This window comes from Pyxicephalus adspersus, chromosome 11, assembly GCF_032062135.1.
Source record: "Pyxicephalus adspersus chromosome 11, UCB_Pads_2.0, whole genome shotgun sequence".
NCBI lineage: Eukaryota > Metazoa > Chordata > Amphibia > Anura > Pyxicephalidae > Pyxicephalus > Pyxicephalus adspersus.
This window is the reverse complement of record NC_092868.1, coordinates 49,255,334-49,272,649: the sequence shown is the minus strand read 5'-3', so window position 1 is coordinate 49,272,649 and position 17,316 is coordinate 49,255,334. Positions and strand designations below refer to the sequence as shown.

Sequence of the window (17,316 nt, the reverse complement as noted above, 5' to 3'; positions counted from 1 at the left end):
CTTGTAAAGACATCTAGAAATTCTGTTCTTCTCGGGCATAGCATGCAAGATGACTCCCTAAGGACACAGAATGCAGTTTAAAGCATAATTCTAGTTTTTTTTTGGATTTGAAAACTGTGTTGAAGAGGTAAAATGTGTCATTCATTTATTTTGTTTAAAACCCATTTTGGGAGATTCCTGTCCCTGGAAAGTACAATTACTGCTTTCCCTGGGACAAACAGTACTGAAAAACTTGTCAAAAATATAACCCTTCTCTAGTTCCCTGAAAATGTCTCGCAGGAAGTAGCGGATGAACGACTGGACGCTGTACTTTCCTAGCGTGTGAACAAAGCTGTACACAGTGCTTTAAGCAAACTAAATGACATTTAGTTAGAGTTTCCATGTTCTTCAATGCTTGTTTATTCCAATACTAGTTTTGTGTTATTTCCATCGATGTTAAATAAAAATCTTTTTTCTGTTTGTATTTATAGTTAAAAGTCAGTTTTGATGAATAAAACAAACATTCTGCCCTAAAAATTAATTTAGGAGAGAAAAAAAAAAAATCAAACGGCTGATTTATACTCACAAGCCGTGTCTTGCTGGGAGCTGAAATGAGCTGAATATTGATATATGATGATGTTGAGAAAATAGGCTGTGAATCCATTATGTAACGAGACTATGTTTTTTATTCCTGGAATACGGTTTAATCACGTCTCGCAGGGTATCTGCATGGGCGATCGCGAAGCCCATTAAAATGTTTTTAATAAAGCCGAGGGAACATATACCCTGAGAGTCCATAGCAACTAACGAGGTGTTCATTCTCATCATTTGGATGACACATGGACAAGGTCTGATCAGCTGCAGAGTAGAAATCGGTTTGATAAAGTTTTAAGCTCCAGATTTAACAAATCGCCAAGAAATGAAGTTATTTATCCATATTTATTCATTAAAATATCTAAACTTTATCTAATACGGACTTTAGTACAGTCCGGCTAAGACTGGAGGGATGGCACCCGGAACATGTTGAAGTGGAGAGAAAAGAGTGCAGAACTCATCAGGCTACTTATACGCCGTAACATTCCAATCACAACTCGGAAGCCAGTCGATGTTCACGCTCAGTTTCATAATTGAAGTAGAAAAAAGTCAGGTCACCAACTTGACCCTACTGTCTGCCTGGGTTGTATGAATCTGGCATTGTTAGGTAGAACGGCTCCTATAAACTGAATTAATTTTAACTGTGCATTTAGCTATTTGGCCGTTTCTCAGATTCAAACCCTGCGTCAATGAGCTGCTTGAAGCAGGTCAAATACAGGTTAGAAAGAGATGTACCCTGCAATGCATTCTAAATGATCTCTAAAACATCTCAATATGATGCCATCGATGTAAGCCTAGGGCCTATCATTACAGGCTCTTGGAGAACATCTTTTGTGATTGAAAAATGAGAGGTGGCCTTGCCTATTGGTTGCAAGCACTAAAGTAGTCATTCACCTTCATGCCTTTGTTGTTAATCGGTCTCTGACATAGAATAAATATGCAGATTGGGTCTGTGGAAGACAATTTATTGAAATTCAGTATCCCGTTGAGTAACATCGGCAGCTCCCGTATTTCCATATATTTCACTTAAGGCCAAATCTAACCCCCTTATCCTAATGAGGATACTCTGGCATCTTCATCCTACCATAAGCCATGGGGACATTTGAAGTGGTCCTGGTGTAGTTTGGTACCTTTGGGCATATTGTGACATTTGCACTGTGCTAAAGGTAAGAGTGGGGCCTCCGAACAGTTCACTAAAACTTGACAATTCACTTGGTATAGACTGGATTCCAATCAAATAAACATTTAATACGAACCCAAATATTTTATTGGAATTGATAAGAACAGGGGTCATTTTTGTGTTTCATGGAGGTGATGGAAGAGCTATGTACTTTTTTGGATTTTTATACAAAGTATGCGAATATCTTGTAAATCAGTGTGTAGCACACATTGCATTGGTAGAATATTGGCTTGCTCCAAAATTATCATTGTACGAATGCTCGCCCCCCATGTTCCCTGCTGTCTTCAACGAAGTCCGTAACCGGGTGAAACGAGTTAGATTTGGGGACATCTGAAGAAATGATGTCATGACTATATGCCTTTTCATTGCTGAAAAAAGTTTTATTATGAAAATAAGTCATTGGTGGCCTGTTCAATTTTTTTTTTGCAGACACTTGGGATTTTATGGCAGCTTGGAAAATGTGTTTTTATATTTGTAGGAAAAGGAAGGCATCCAATGGGAGCCAAAGGATGAAGAGGAAGATGAAGATGATGGCGTTGAAGAAGAGGATGAGGAGGATGACCATATGGAGTTTTGTCGTGTCTGTAAAGATGGAGGGGAGCTTTTGTGCTGTGACACTTGCCCCTCCTCCTACCATTTGCACTGTCTTAACCCACCTCTTCCTGAAATACCAAATGGTGAATGGTTATGCCCGCGTTGCACGGTAAGGAATCGGCATCATGGAATGGAAATATCTGACCACTTCTCTAGTTGTTCCATAGCCCTCTGCATACTGCCCCCTGATTATCATTTTTTTTTTTGGGGGGGGGGGCAGGTCGGCTATTTTCTGTCTTTTCTCAAGCTCTGTTTGAAAATTAATTGTATGGATTAATTTAGATGGTTTCTACATGTTAATGTTGGGTAAGCTGTTTTGTAATGCAGAAAAGTAGTTCCAAATCATTTGAAAAGTTGTAAAAAATCCACTGCTTTTCAGGGGCTTACAAGTTGAAGTGGCATTTGTATAATGCTGAACCAACAATAATTTTGCTTGACCACAGAATAGTAGCTTCAGTATGTGGAACAAACTCTTTCATGTTCAATTAAGATTTTTTTTTGGTCCAGCATTACTATATATATTTGAATATAAACCAATCTACCTTTTTTTACCTGAACATGTAGGAAAATGCTTTGACTCAAGTATACACCCAGGGTACAAAATGTGGCCATCACATCAACAGTAACACAAAAATTAACATGAATAAGCTGATCCATGGTGTGGTAATTTTTAAACCTTTAAAAGCAAGGAAATAATAAAATCACAAGGACTTGGTCTGTTTCTTTTTTCTGACTTTTTACAGGTTAAGGTATTTTGTACTTTCGAGTTGCTTATGATCACTCCTAAATGATCTTTTGGACATATTTGTTGTACGCTCATGTGTCCTCATGTAAAAAGTGTAACAAAGTCATGTGTAAGTGTGTAACAAAGTCAGTCATTCTTGACATTTTGAAAGGGATTGAAACCTCAGTGAATACTCGAGTATATATGATATATTTTATAGCAATAGTAAATCTCATTGCTTATACCAGCAAAATAGCCTCAGCATCCTCAATTTAATAAAGTTTATTTGGGGTGACTTCATACTCTCCATAGTCCTTAACTGGTTAAAGCAGCCAAGTGATTGGTTCGGTAGCACACAAGTTGATGTTATATACATATTGCTGTGGCCTCCACCCTACCAGTTCCTTTTTTACCCTATTAATATCTGCATATCAGCTTATCTCTCTATTCTCCTTTAGTTAGTAAGACAATATTTACAAAAATACACTTGACTTGCTTAATTCAAAATAAGTTTAAATTCTTTTGTTTCTTTTTTCTGTAGTGTCCGCCATTAAAGGGTAAAGTTCAACGGATTCTACACTGGAGGTGGAGAGAACCGCCATCGTGTCCACCTCCCCCTCTGACGATTGACCCACTCATGCCTCCACCTAAGCCTATGGAAGGGATTCCAGAGAGAGAGTTCTTCGTCAAGTGGGCAGGACTTTCCTACTGGCACTGTTCTTGGGTGAAAGAATTACAGGTGAGTTTTTTTTTTTTCCCTATATGGCTTCAAAGTGGACCTGTATGAAAATTGTATTCATGTACATTGATAAGACAACACTATACATTTCCCTTTCACTGGGAACACAACGAGTGGAATATTATCCCAAAGTAACTAAGATAACTTATTAGAGAGAGAATTTTTTAGCTAAATACACATAAGGCATTTTACTTTAATACCTCAATAACTAGCTATCAAAGACATGACCATGCCACTGTATTCCGATTATTTCTTTGGAGCTGTGTGGCCTATTTTTCAAGTGTTAATATTTGGTATTTTCTGGGTGTGTTTGGGGTTTCAGCTGGAGCTCTACCACACAGTCATGTTCCGAAACTACCAAAGAAAGAACGATATGGATGACCCCCCACCATTTGACTATGGGTCAGGAGACGAGGATGGCAAGAGTGAAAAAAGAAAAAATAAAGACCCACAGTATGCAAAGATGGAAGAGATTTATTATCGGTATGGAATTAAGCCAGAGTGGATGATGATACATCGGATAATGAATCACAGGTAGGAGACAATGGTAGATTGGTCATCTAGTGGTGAATCTCCATCTGTTGCTTTAGTATGCCTTTGGTGATGATGTACTATCTTAACAAAAAGGTAAAATGTGTAGGTGTTTTGTATGTTTAGGGTTTAAGGTGTTTTTGTTTTGAATAGTGAGAAGAAAGTGTAAGGGTCACTGTCTCTGCTCATTGCTATGTCCCCATGCTCACATTTCCCATTGTGTTCTGTCCTTGTGACAAAATGTTCATGAAACGCTTCATGCTTTAAAGCTAATTACTAAATACATATTTTTGTTGGAGATATGTCCATACTGGCCAACGTATTACCCATATCATGTCACTAAATGCCCCTTTAGAGATGTTCATGACCCTACTAACCAAGATTATGTGCCTTCCATAGTCCCCGACATAGTCGTTGGCCAATTTAGAGGGGAGTTTTTTTTTAACATACTAGTACATTTTTGTGTTTTATTTTTGTGATGTTGAAGAAAACTGGACAGCCAGGAGGAAACCCAACATCAGGAGAACATATAATCTCCATTGTCCTGGCTGAGATTCAAAACCTGGTCTATCTTTCTTAATAGAACTGTGGCTTCTGCCATTGCAGGTTTTATTTTAAAAAGGCCAAATAATCTTCAGCAACACACTTTTTCAGCTGTGCCAGATGCCCTAATGCCCTGCTTCAAGTTGTGGTTTCAGAACTGTAATAATGTAGCAGATGGATCCCCAAAAGGCAGCGAATGTAGACACCCCTAGAAGTGTTGGATGTTAAAGCTTTTTTGACATTGTAGCGCCCACTGGCATTGGGTTGGTTTTGGCTTATGGTAAGTTTACACAGATGCTTTCAGGCTGTGGGCAGATAGTAGTCTATGAACCACCATCTCTATGTTCAATTGTTGAAAGGCAGAACTGTGTTTGGGGCATTTCCAAGCTATTCACATATTGCTGCTGTATTTTCAGGTACTTATTGCATTGTCTGGCAATTCACCTGGTTTAAGCAAACTGTTGTGCCTGTGAACCATAATGGACAAATGCCAAAGTAGTCGTAGGGGGCTGATTGCATGTGGTTGAGAAGTGATAACCACAACAGTTCCTAGCTGAACCAGTCCAATTATTGTTCATAACTGCTGTACAGATTGGCTGCTTGGCCACGAGTCTCTTTAGAAGTTAATTGTTTAGTGATCTGACACAGCAAATAGTAAAACAGGACCATGAGACACTTGTCCTGACACTAGATTTTCACAATAAATGATCATGAAGAATTGTCTCCAACATAAAAAAATCCAGCTTCTACCTTTTCAAGAGTTCCTACAAGACTGGGCAGAGTTCAAACCTCGTCTAGGCGTGTAGCCAAGGCTCACCAAAGAATTATTTTAAATCTTGGCCAATGGGGTTATACATCCAGAAAATAAGGTTTATATACTAGCTCGAAAATAGATTTCTTTTTTTTTTCTATAGGAGCTTCCCTTTATTCTTCTGGCAGAAACAAAATGAGAACCCCCATCTAAAATCCCAGCAGAGATCAACCACTTTCTTAAAGTATTACTTAAACCAGCTACGTCCGTTTCCCCACCGCTGAGTTTTATTCACGTTTTTGCAGTGTAATATATTTTTAGCAGTTCTATTTCAAAAACAATATTGCTGCCCACTTGGAGTTTGTCTAGCTTCTTAACTTATAAATAAAAAATATTTTTCTTATCCATTATTTACAGCCACAAAGCGTGAGCTGACCTTGGCGGTGAAATGTGGCATACACTGAACATAAAGCATCTTTATGATGCAGAGATCTCTAGCTGGCTGCATGGAAATACTGGAAAGACATTGATATGAGATCAAGGCATAGAAAACTTAGCGTTAATCACTGCTGGACTTTCTTTTGTAAAATGTCTTAAAAAAGAACTGCTTTTGATCCTCTTAATAACAAATCAGGCAATCACTTTTATTTGTCATGCATGTAGAAGCTTATTTGCACAATGCAAGTCTGTAAGTTAGCTTCTTATTGATATTCATTTATTTATCGATGAAATAAAGATGCAACCTGGAAAGAAGGAGGTAAATACTTGGCAAATTAGCAATAGAGTCATTTTGAGATCAGGGTAATTTTACTGAACCACTGAGAACTCCCTCCGATGGCAACTTCACAACTCCTAACAAAAATATGAAAAAGCATTTGTAAAATTTATATGAGAAATAAAAGGCATTTGAAGCCAAAACCTTTTCTTTTATGGCTGTCGGGACCCCTTTAAGGTAACCCATTCTATTTGTCCAGGGGACCTCTGGAGCAAAAACTGATGGAAAATGCTAAATTTTGCGTTTTTTACTGACAACCCAACAGAAGGAATACTGATCTCTAAGAGTACATTCCTACTGTGGCTGTACATAGGCTGGTTTGAGGAAATGCAGCATGTTGTTGTGTGTTGCATTGGCCCAGCGCATTCATTGTGCTTACCAATGAATGGTGACCCAACACATGTACTGTTGTTGACACTTCTTGCATGACATCTCATATTTCTGTTTGGAATTGCAATTTACTAGTAGAAATAAACCTTTAATCAATGACAAAGTTTGGGGAAATTATCCTGACTTTTTAGAGAATTATCTTGCCTCTTCTTATGTCCTAGGGTCAGAAAATTAGATAATAAAACTAAAAAAAAGTCTATAGATATATCATAAAATCAATGCTCCAAAAATAGATTCATAAGAATAAACTATAGTATATGTGTGTGTGTGTGTGTGTGTGTGTATGTCTTTTTTTTTTTATACCCTTGGTAAAGACAGTGATGGCAAGACTTAATTAAAGTGAATAAAATGAGAATTGGCTGCTGTGAGCAGAGTAGTCCATTCTTCCAGCTTTGTTGTATCATCATGCTTCAACAGCAAATCTGTTATCCAAATTAGGGAAATATGTCAGATGTTGGGCAAAATAATCTTTAATTAAACTTAGTCATCACCCACCAAAATTAATGAACAGATGATCTTACAACCATAAGGAAAAGTGAAGTATATCATCTGGTGTAATCCTTTTATTGTTTCAGAGGATTTAAATTCCGTTCATATTACATCTTGATTAAAAAATTGAAAAAAAAAAAAAGAATGAATTCCAAACTCTTAAGAGGTACCTCATAAAAAGAACTTGGGTCTGACAGCCCATCATGGTGAGTCTTATGTCGTCATTACTGTGCCGAGGAGGGACCCCATCTCAACACACTACTAATGGGAACCCTCCCTATAAACGCCGTTAATGCCATGGAGGAGCTGCTGGTTTCACAAGGGTACCATGCTTATTGTTTATTGGGACCATTGGGAGTAACTGTGTTGTATATTCTCATACACCCAAGTGGCTTCCAGTCTGACACTTAGAAAAATAACCCTACAGAATGTCTCTTCTTAAAGGTCAACTGCAGGAGTTATTTATTTAATGAAATCTTTCCCCTGGTTCCTCCTTTCTTTCCTCATCAGCCTAACAGCTAATGCAGTTTTTAAATCAAATGTTCCGATTTCACTACATACCTTACTTTAAAGCCCATCGCTGGTTCTCTGTACTTCTCTTTACAATACTGATCATAACTGGTTAGAAGGGCCAAGCAGCTACTGAACGTGGCTTCCTAAAAAAATTCACAGCCCCCTGCCTTGGTATTCTTCTCAAGAGCCATCAGCCCTAATGCAAAAGTCGTAAAAATAGAAAAATATCTTGATGGGTTGATATCGATTTCGAAGATTGGCCATTTCTAGGGTACTAGGTAACCCACATTTGGTGCTGAGCTTCTATTGAAAAAAGTAAAATCTAGGGTGGACCAAGGACTGTCAGGTTCTGCGGGAAAGGTTAAGATGATGCTTGATGTCCTGCAGCTAGAAAATAAGGCGGGCAGCTTTTGACTTGCTACAATCCAAAATGCTCACTGTAATTCCCTTTGGGAGGGCCAACATTAGTGACCAATCAGGCTCTGCTGCACACATGTGCCAATGAGGGACATGATAGTTCCTCTGCTCATGCTTTCTGCAAAAGCAGGGAAAGCCAAGCTGATGTCTATCAGTGTGCGCCGTCATTTCCCCAATAAGCGGTCTGTGGGTGGAGAGGTGACACTATTATATTTCTTGGCCATTAGACCACATTTGCTGCAGTGCATAATAATGAACAATCGTGAGTCATTAATACCCCAATCGTTGGGTAATTAATTGTGATTGGCGCCCCGACGGGTAATACATCCACCTTGTACCATGTCACGGAAAGGGTGGGCCACATTTCTTCCTGCGTCATAGTACATTGGCCACTTTTTAATGAAAAGAACACAGGACAGGTGAGTATAAAGCCTTTCTTTTGAATTTTTTTTTTTTACAATGACACCACCTCTTTAAATCTAAATGACTCCCATGTTTTATCTGCTGCAAACCCGCATCTGCATTAATACACATAGATGCATGGCAAGAGGTTTCCAAGACTCCCAGGAATGACATCACTATCTGGTGACTGCACAAGGCTGTCCACGTAGCATCCATCTGATGGTTCAGGCGGCTCGAGCACTTATCATAATGGGTTTTCATGTTCCCATTTCAAATGGTACATTTCGGTTACAATATATCTTGTCTCGAATTGCATATGTGCTCGGAATGATAAGTCCGCGTCCGTCCTGCCTTTCCTGGGTTTTATACTGATTAGCTCTACTCTTTATTGCAAGAGGGATGAATCCGGAAAAACTAATTTAAAGAAAAAGAAAAACTATATTGTGTTTTCAGTCAGCGCAGATTTTTGAGTTAATTACTGCTGTGATTATCTGTAGGACATAAAGTCAAAACTCCCATCCATGCTGTCGCATTTAAATGTGCATTTTGTAAGGCACTAAAATGGTCATAAAAGCAATGGTGATAATAAAGGCTGTGCGTTTTTAAAATTAGTTACGCCCATTTTTTTCTGCATTTATTATTTGTATTTAAATGTGGTGAGAGACTATAAAACAATGGCAACACAATAAAACCCTTGTTATTACATTTAGGAGTTTTTAATGTGTTTCCCTGTCCTTGGTAATAGTGAAAAAAAGCAGGTCATAGTTTATGCCAAAATGCATGTAAGAGTTCAAATGCAACTTAAAAATAATAATATATACTATAATAATTATATATACTAATATATTATATATACTAATTAATTATATAATATATATACTAATCACAATTATTGAGGTACACTCACCTGTCCTCATCCTGCCTTGTGCACTGCCATATTCTTTTTCTTCTATTCGGTGTTACTTATCTTCACCCAGGTCGGGATAAAGTAACTCCGGCATTATCCTTTGGTAAATGGTGCTGGGATATCCTAGGTACACTAGCTTCATATGGCAGCCTGTTCAATGGGAATGGACTGCCAAGGTACTGCAATGGGGACTAAACTTGGACCTGCACTTTTATTTTTATTATTGGCAAGGCAGCTGTACCATGTCCTTTGTATGCTCTAAAAGAATAAAACCACAATGGCACAGCTATGCCTGCATTGGAGTAAAGCAAAGGTCTGAATGGGGCTGCCACTGAGCAATAGGGAGACCTATGAAGAGTGAAAAAGGTGGTGCCAACCTTGACTTTTACAGGTAAGTCACAATTCTCATAAATCTTTACGGGCCTAATCAGCATGCACCTTTCACTTAAATTGGCCAAGTTTATTAGCAAATTATTAATATTATTAGGTTTATGCTCTCAGTGGCTGCTTTTATCTCTTGGGAACAAAAGGGTAAGAAAATCTCACTCCTACAGCTGCATTCTGTATAATGTTAGATAGATAATGGGACTGATTTATTAAAGCTCTCAAAGACTGGAGAAGATAGACTGTCATGGGAGCACCTGGGTGATTCAGGAAACCTGTTATGGATTTCTTAAAAATGATTTGCTATTGATTGGCAAATATTTTCAACCCTGGACCAGATCCATTCTAGGTTTATTGGATCACCCATGTTCTTCCATGATAGTCTATCTTCTCTTGGAGAGCTTTAATAAATCAGACCCATTCATTTCAGTGATAATCCCCATGTAATAGCTGCAGCTGCTAGGCAGAGTTGGGAACCTTGCTGCCTAATTGGTATCCAACGAAAGATATAGGAGGAACTCCCGTTTTTAATGCAAAGACTAAAAAGTGATCTGCTGCCATTAGTCATAATTCAGTTTGCTCTTATTGTCACATTAAGTTGTACCTGGAATATTGACACAGGGAGAAATAAACAGTGTAAACTTTTTTTTTTTATCATTGCAGAAAGGCATAATAATGCATGTGCCGAATTATTTTGGCTGCGCATTCATTGAAATTGCTTTGGGATTTTACATCTGCGCTTGTCCCCATGGCAACTCGCTGTTCCGGAAAATTAATGTTGTGACTACTACCAGCCCGACTGACAGCAAAAAAAGAAGTTTCTATATTTTATTCTTTTTAAACATCGTAATGTAATAATGCTCAACACCTGATTAAAATCCAAGATTGGAGACTGCAATTAGGGGCTTAATGATGTATCCGCTGCATCTGGGGGAGCCCCAAAATAATAAATTCTATTTTAGAATCTGATTATTAAACTGGAGAGCTGCGGGGATTATAATGATAGTTATCATATTATTATTTAAATGATGGCTATGTGTTAAGTATCGGGTTGCCAGTTCTGTCTTCCGTGTTGGATGAGGTGGGAGGATATATGAAGAAAGGAAATTGGTGAGATCAGGGCGATGTATGCTCCCTTTTGGTTTATCAAATGTACCATTGAAAGAGTTTTGCTATTTCTGGTGAGCCTACCAAAAACCCATGAATCAGAACCTACACCCCTCCCTATGTTACAGGGAAGGTGCTCCGAAGTCTTAATCAGGAGGGAGTAGCTATGGGTGACAATGCTGCCCCAGCCATAAATACAATACAGTGAATAAGTGTAGTCACCCTTGGACAGGAAGTGTTGCTGGCATAAAAATCCAGAAAAAGAAAACAGTGACCACATGCTAAGGTTTATCATATTCCAAACTTTGGTCATCGTTATATTCACTGTTAAGATACTTTCACATGAATTGCCTAAACTTGTCAGATCAACCAATTATAAGACTGCTGTGATTCCTCCGGATGAATGACCACTTGCAATGCTTTCTCTGCAGGAGGATATAAGCCATATTTTTTCAGGCATCATCCAGGATCAACATTTACTACTTGGCTTGGAATGCCAGCTCAGATCTGACAGTCATGTGAATCCTGATGTCTGTGGGGTTGGCTGTGCACACAAGTCTGATACAGATCAGGCACCATTGCATTCTAGCCCCTTGTGACTTGCTACAGTATTTTAATTTAATCCCTGGGGAAGGAGACTGAAAAATGATTTCTCCTGCCTGCAGTGAAGTGAGGCTATCTAGTCAAAATCATTAGACTAGAGCTTAAAGCGGAACCCTTAATCGCTTTACAATTACCTTCCGTTTGATGCAGAAGAACCACTGGACACCACCATTTTCTTTCTTGGTTCTGCTTACGTTACCCAATTCTGTTCTGGGCAGGATCAAGTACGTATGCTCCTGTAAACATAAATATTGCAGCTTTCACTGCACATATATTGCCAGAAAAGCCCATTCTGTGCATGCCCATGATCAGAAATATGGGAAACGTATTCCAGGAGGCTTTGGACTTCCCATTCCGATTTTACTGCTGCTGCTCCTTAAAAAAAAAAAAAAAAAAACATTTTTATCCACACTTTCATAATAAGCATAGGTTCCCAATGGGGTGGTACCACCCAGCGGTGGGTGCTGAAGAAATCTAAGGGAGCATTTCTGGTCCAAGGACCAGCCACCGCCCCCTTGGGCAATACGCCTAGGGATCCCTCTCCCTGTGTGCTGCCCAGCTCTTCTTCCTCCGTTTGATCCACAGCCCTTTTGGCATGGGCGGCCCAATAGTGCGCTGTCATTGTTGGGAGTGGGAGAGACAGTTGTCCTGTCTTCTATCTCTAGTCTGAGCTCCCCGAGAGTTGGCGTGTTCTATAGACCTTGGCTGTGCTTCTCCCCACCCACCTTATACTGGGAAAAATTTCCCACCCCTCGTACACCAGCAGCAGCATGAGAGCTGTGTCTCTGTCCATGCTGCTGTCATTACCCCCAATGTATAAACCTTTATATCTCCCACACCAATTGTTGTACAAATGTGAAATGTTCAGGGGACCCTGGGAGCGGATACTAAACTTCATTTCAGCCCCCTGAACATTGTTGCCAGATAAGGAGTCCTAAACATAAAATCCAAATAAGAATCAGGAGTATTTTCTCATTAAAGTGGACCTAAAGTAAAAATAAAAAAGAGGACACCTTTATTTGCACAGATCGGTGACAATATGTTGCTGTATTTGTCAAAAAAAATGCTGATATTACTGCGCATGTGTGAGATCGCCATCTTTCTTTTTTCAATGACAGAAAAGTTCCTCCTGCATATGCCTGTTCTCAGATCCCAAGCCTCCTGGGATTCATGATGTGTGTATCCCAGGAGGCTCTGCGCTCACATTTAGTCTTTACTGCCTCGGCAGTAATGACAAAGAGGGAGGGCTTTGCCTTTTTATTTTATTTTTTTAAAGCATTTATTGAAAAGGGGTTATCTACCCTTCTGCCTAAAGTAAAAATTGTGCTATTTCGAGACCAGGGTCCCCAAATTGAGTTTGGATATTACAACTTTTATGGCATTGAGCATTAGGGTACTGCCAATTGTCTGTATGCTGTGGTGCCTCAAATATAGATTTACCCGCTTACCAAACTTTATGGCTTCGTTCAGACTGGCAGTGAGGTTGCGGTTACCCGTTCCCCATGCCATGGAACCTTGCTTAGGGGGAGAAACTCGGTACCCCTCACTGCCATCTGGAGTCAAATCTGCGGACGCTGCTGTGCGAGGGACTGAGCGGCTGGCGGAGTGCCTGTTACACATAGCTGACCAGTTGCCACGAAGCTCATCTCACTAATATTATATTTGTTTTTTTACTATATACATTTTTAAATTATATTTTGAGTAATACTCCAATACTGTTAGTATCTTCTAATGAAATCATTTAAAAAATCTGTCCTTGTTTTTTAATACTGCTATCGATTCACTCCTTGAAAAAGTGGGCTCTGACCCAAAAAATGTTGGAAACCTTTGATATATAAAGTAAAACCTGGTGATAGGTCCACTTTAAGGGCTATGTTAAAGTTGTGGCTCTGTGTTGTGACCTACCAGACTTGTAAAATTGCTGATAATTAAACTTTGCTTCTACCTTAAAACTAAAATGTAAGTGATGGGGATTAGTAATAAAAGCAGGGAAACTTTGAATCCAGAAAAAATTGGATCCAAATTGAAGCATAGAAATAGCTTTTTTTGAAGAATAATGCTAATAGCAGGCATCCTAAACAGGGCATTTAAGACTGGTTCTCTTTATTGTGCAAGTTTTAGTTTAATACACGAAATGATTTATTATTCTTTTCGGGGCTCTAAGTTTGAGATCTGGATCTATTTAGATCTAAGGCTGCTTTTGGCTTTTTCATCCCATAAACTAGCTTACACATTTTGCAGCTGTTCATTTTGTCCAGGGCAATAAGAATATCGTCCATGATAATGCCAATCCATTCAGGTGCCTCCCTTTCCTCTGCAGTTTACATATTAAAACGGCATTCTACAGTGATCTAATTGACTTATGTCAAAACCTAAAAAAAAGAAGATTCCTTCTCTGGGGTAGGGATTCTGCACGTTTAGAATGAATGTGCGGAATCCCTACCCCGGAGAAGGAAATCTAGTGTTATAGAGATGGTTAATGCTTATGCCTCAATGTAGCACCGGATTCCATGGAAAGTGAACTATTAAAGAAATATTAGGTGTCCTTTCTCATCACTTTGGAGGCACCTGTGGTGATAATTTGCTGGCATTGGGGTGTGGGATCTGCATTTTTGATCATTAACAAAGATTGATGAATTGGTCGATTGGTACAACTGAGGGATTCCAATACAATTTCAAGAAAAATCGGCTTATTTTTGGATATAGAATGTAGAAATTTTGATGTAGACGGAGGAAAAAGTATGTCCTTCTGATGAACCCTTTGGATGAAACGCGTTAAGGACGAAGAACTTTAATTTAATTTAAAACTTTAATTTAAAATTTAATTCAATGTAATAACATTTCCTATTCAAAAAATATACATGATGTGATTTGTATGATGCAAATTATGGTATAGATTTAATTTGTGTATAAAAGATTCATGTTTTTTAATGACTGAGTGCAAATTATGTAAACATTTTTAAACATGTGTCAAGTTTTGTAAGGGTACCTAAAAAATCCCAAAAAGTAAAAAGTGTGTTTTTAATTGCAAACGGGGATGTGGTGCCCAATAATTAGGTCTCCTATTCAAGAAATTAGGCTACCTTAAGTGATAGAAATGTTTAATAAAAACAGCTCAAAAATATTTTCAAACCCTCTCATACATACATACATAAAAAATGCAAACCTCTCATACATACATACATAAAACAGCAGGTGTACCACAGGTATGAAGCATCGCTGTGTACCCCAGAGTGGGAGCGCTAATTCTAGAGCAGGGGTCGGCAACCCGTGGCTTCGGAGCCGTATGCGACTTTTCAGCCTCCTTGTTGTGGCTCCCTTGGGCCGCCGACGGGAGATCCCTGATGGTGGATCCCCTTCCTCCTGTAGACAACGCGGAGAAGGGGGATTCCCCTTCCGGTGTTCTAACGAAAAAATCTACCCGTGCAATAAATCTAGCAGGGGGCTTGTAATCGTCAGGAAAGTTTCACAGCTGTGTTTGTGTATGAATGCAGCATGTCATGTTCTGCAGACTTACGTCTCTCCCAGTACAAACCTCCATATCTCCTAAACAGTATGTCGTACATAGAAGACCCTCATAGCTAGCAGTACCCCAAGTTTAAGCTCCCCACCTTTAACAACTTTCAAAATATGGCCGTCATAATTTTAAAAAATAGTTAAAATTGAACATCAGGTTTGCTGTTTCAACAGTAAGTGTGTCCAGAAGGTCGAAGTTAAACATAAAAATTATGGACCCCCGGGGCAGCTTACATAGCAAAGAGGTGCAAACCCCAAATTTATACCTACCTGTCGCAAAACTAGAATGTCATACTACACCACCCTGTCCAGTTCCCTACTTTAAACCCCAATTTCTCTGGAATGGGGAGATGTACAAACCCAAAAATGTAGGTGCAAGTGGGGGACACCTGTGACTAACACCCCCTAAAATTTCATCGTTGGGCCAGAACATAAAGAACTCTGCCCATCAAAAAAATCTACCCTGCTCAAATGTCAGTTTCTTAGGATTTAATCCTACAATGTAATATTTGATATACATAATTATGTAGGCTTTATATTAATTTATGTAACTTTATATTAATAATATTATTATTATATATATTTAAAAACTTAATAATCTATTTATCAATTACCAAATAAATTGCCTAATAATTTGGGGAAAACAAATTCTGATTGCTGGACTTTAAAATTTATAAAGTATATACAAGAAAGATTACTTATTACTTTAATCATGAGTACAATAAATCCAGTGAAATACAATAAATATTGCACAAATTCATAAGAAAATTAAGATACTAGGGGCATAACTCAGTGTTTAATGGATTTCAAAGTAGGCCTACACATGCACACTGCACTTCTGTTTGTTGTATTCTGTTGTTGTAAAGGGTAAAAAATAAACTTTATATCTTTTAATCTTTTTTTATAAGCTGTGTTATGTTTTGCGGCTCCAGACTATTTTTCTTTAGTGGAAGAGGAGGCAAAATGGCTCTTTTCATAGTAAAGGTTGCTGACCCCTGTTCTAGAGCCGTCATTCAAGGCTCACTTTAAACTGATGATCTGAAAAGACTTTTACTGTGTAACCTATGGACAATGTTGTGTATACTAAGCTTTGAGGTCTGCCATGCATGGCATCATCGTTTTTTTTTGTTTTTGTTTTTTTACCAAAAACAGAGATTATTTTGCATTTGTGTGCACTGATAATGAAAATATAGATTTTTGCAAACCATGGTACCAATATTGCATAACCCAAAATAAATTGCAACTACCATCATTTTATACTACAGTGTCTGTTTCCAGTAAAAATGTAATGTTTTTAGGTGTGAAGAATATTGTCATGCATAAAAAAAGCTCCAAGATAAAAAAAAATGGCTTTGGAAGCAAAAGTGTTTAAAACATACTTTTTGCTTCCCGTTGGAGCCCAGTACAATGCACCAATGCTATTTTTATCCATCACTGAGCAGGTGCAAAAATGTTTTAGGGCCCTATCATACTTGCGGGGGGAAACCATGTGGTTTGCCACTCTTGGGTACATTAGAAACTGATGCCCTGTGCCCAGGAGTGGCAGAGTGCACCGTAGGTAACCACATTTGCACATAATTGTGGCTGATCACGGTTCTTACAAAAGCAAGCCTGTGGCCAAACACAATTTGCCACTTTTCGGAACTGCACTGCATTCTGCTGAATCTGCATGAACTAAATCGTTCTCAATCACTCCCATTTACTTGAATCGGAGCAGTTGGGACCTCGGCTGAGCCTGCGGCAGAACACTGCGGCTCACCACAGGTCTGAAATGGCCCTTACTGATATATTAGCATTATATTTGCAAATTTCCACCTGGTTATCCAAATGTTTATTTTGTATTAGCTAGAGTTGACTCTTAAATCCTTGACAGATGCTAGATTTTTATTTACTGAGCCAACCACTAACATTTGTTAGCTGTAGGTTTGCACATCTTTAAACATCAATTAGTGATCCACTGTGCCGAATTACAAAACGACCTACACAAACCATTGCTGCTGTTTCCTAATGAGTGGGATGTGACCCATTGCCCTCTCCATGGTTGTATAGGGCCTGTTTGTTCTACTGTCAGTAATCAATAATGATCATTTCCAGCCCAATTATTGAGTGTCTGTGCAGGTCTTTAAACACGGTTTTATACAATGACTCGTAAAGCTGCCTAAAGATGTTGTAAAAGAA

The 17,316-nt window shown here is 38.7% G+C and overlaps 1 protein-coding gene across 4 annotated transcripts in view; it reads left to right on the top strand.

The window, feature by feature from the left end:
* CHD5 (chromodomain helicase DNA binding protein 5) overlaps window positions 1–17,316 on the top strand; it is a 98,551-nt gene that overhangs the window by 41,731 nt on the left and 39,504 nt on the right. For all 4 annotated transcript variants that reach the window (XM_072426935.1, XM_072426933.1, XM_072426932.1 and 1 more), the window contains exons 9-11: window positions 2,232–2,456; window positions 3,613–3,810; window positions 4,133–4,344. In XM_072426935.1, coding sequence (XP_072283036.1) covers window positions 2,232–2,456; window positions 3,613–3,810; window positions 4,133–4,344 — 635 coding nt within the window. The remainder of the gene's footprint in view (window positions 1–2,231; window positions 2,457–3,612; window positions 3,811–4,132; window positions 4,345–17,316) is intronic.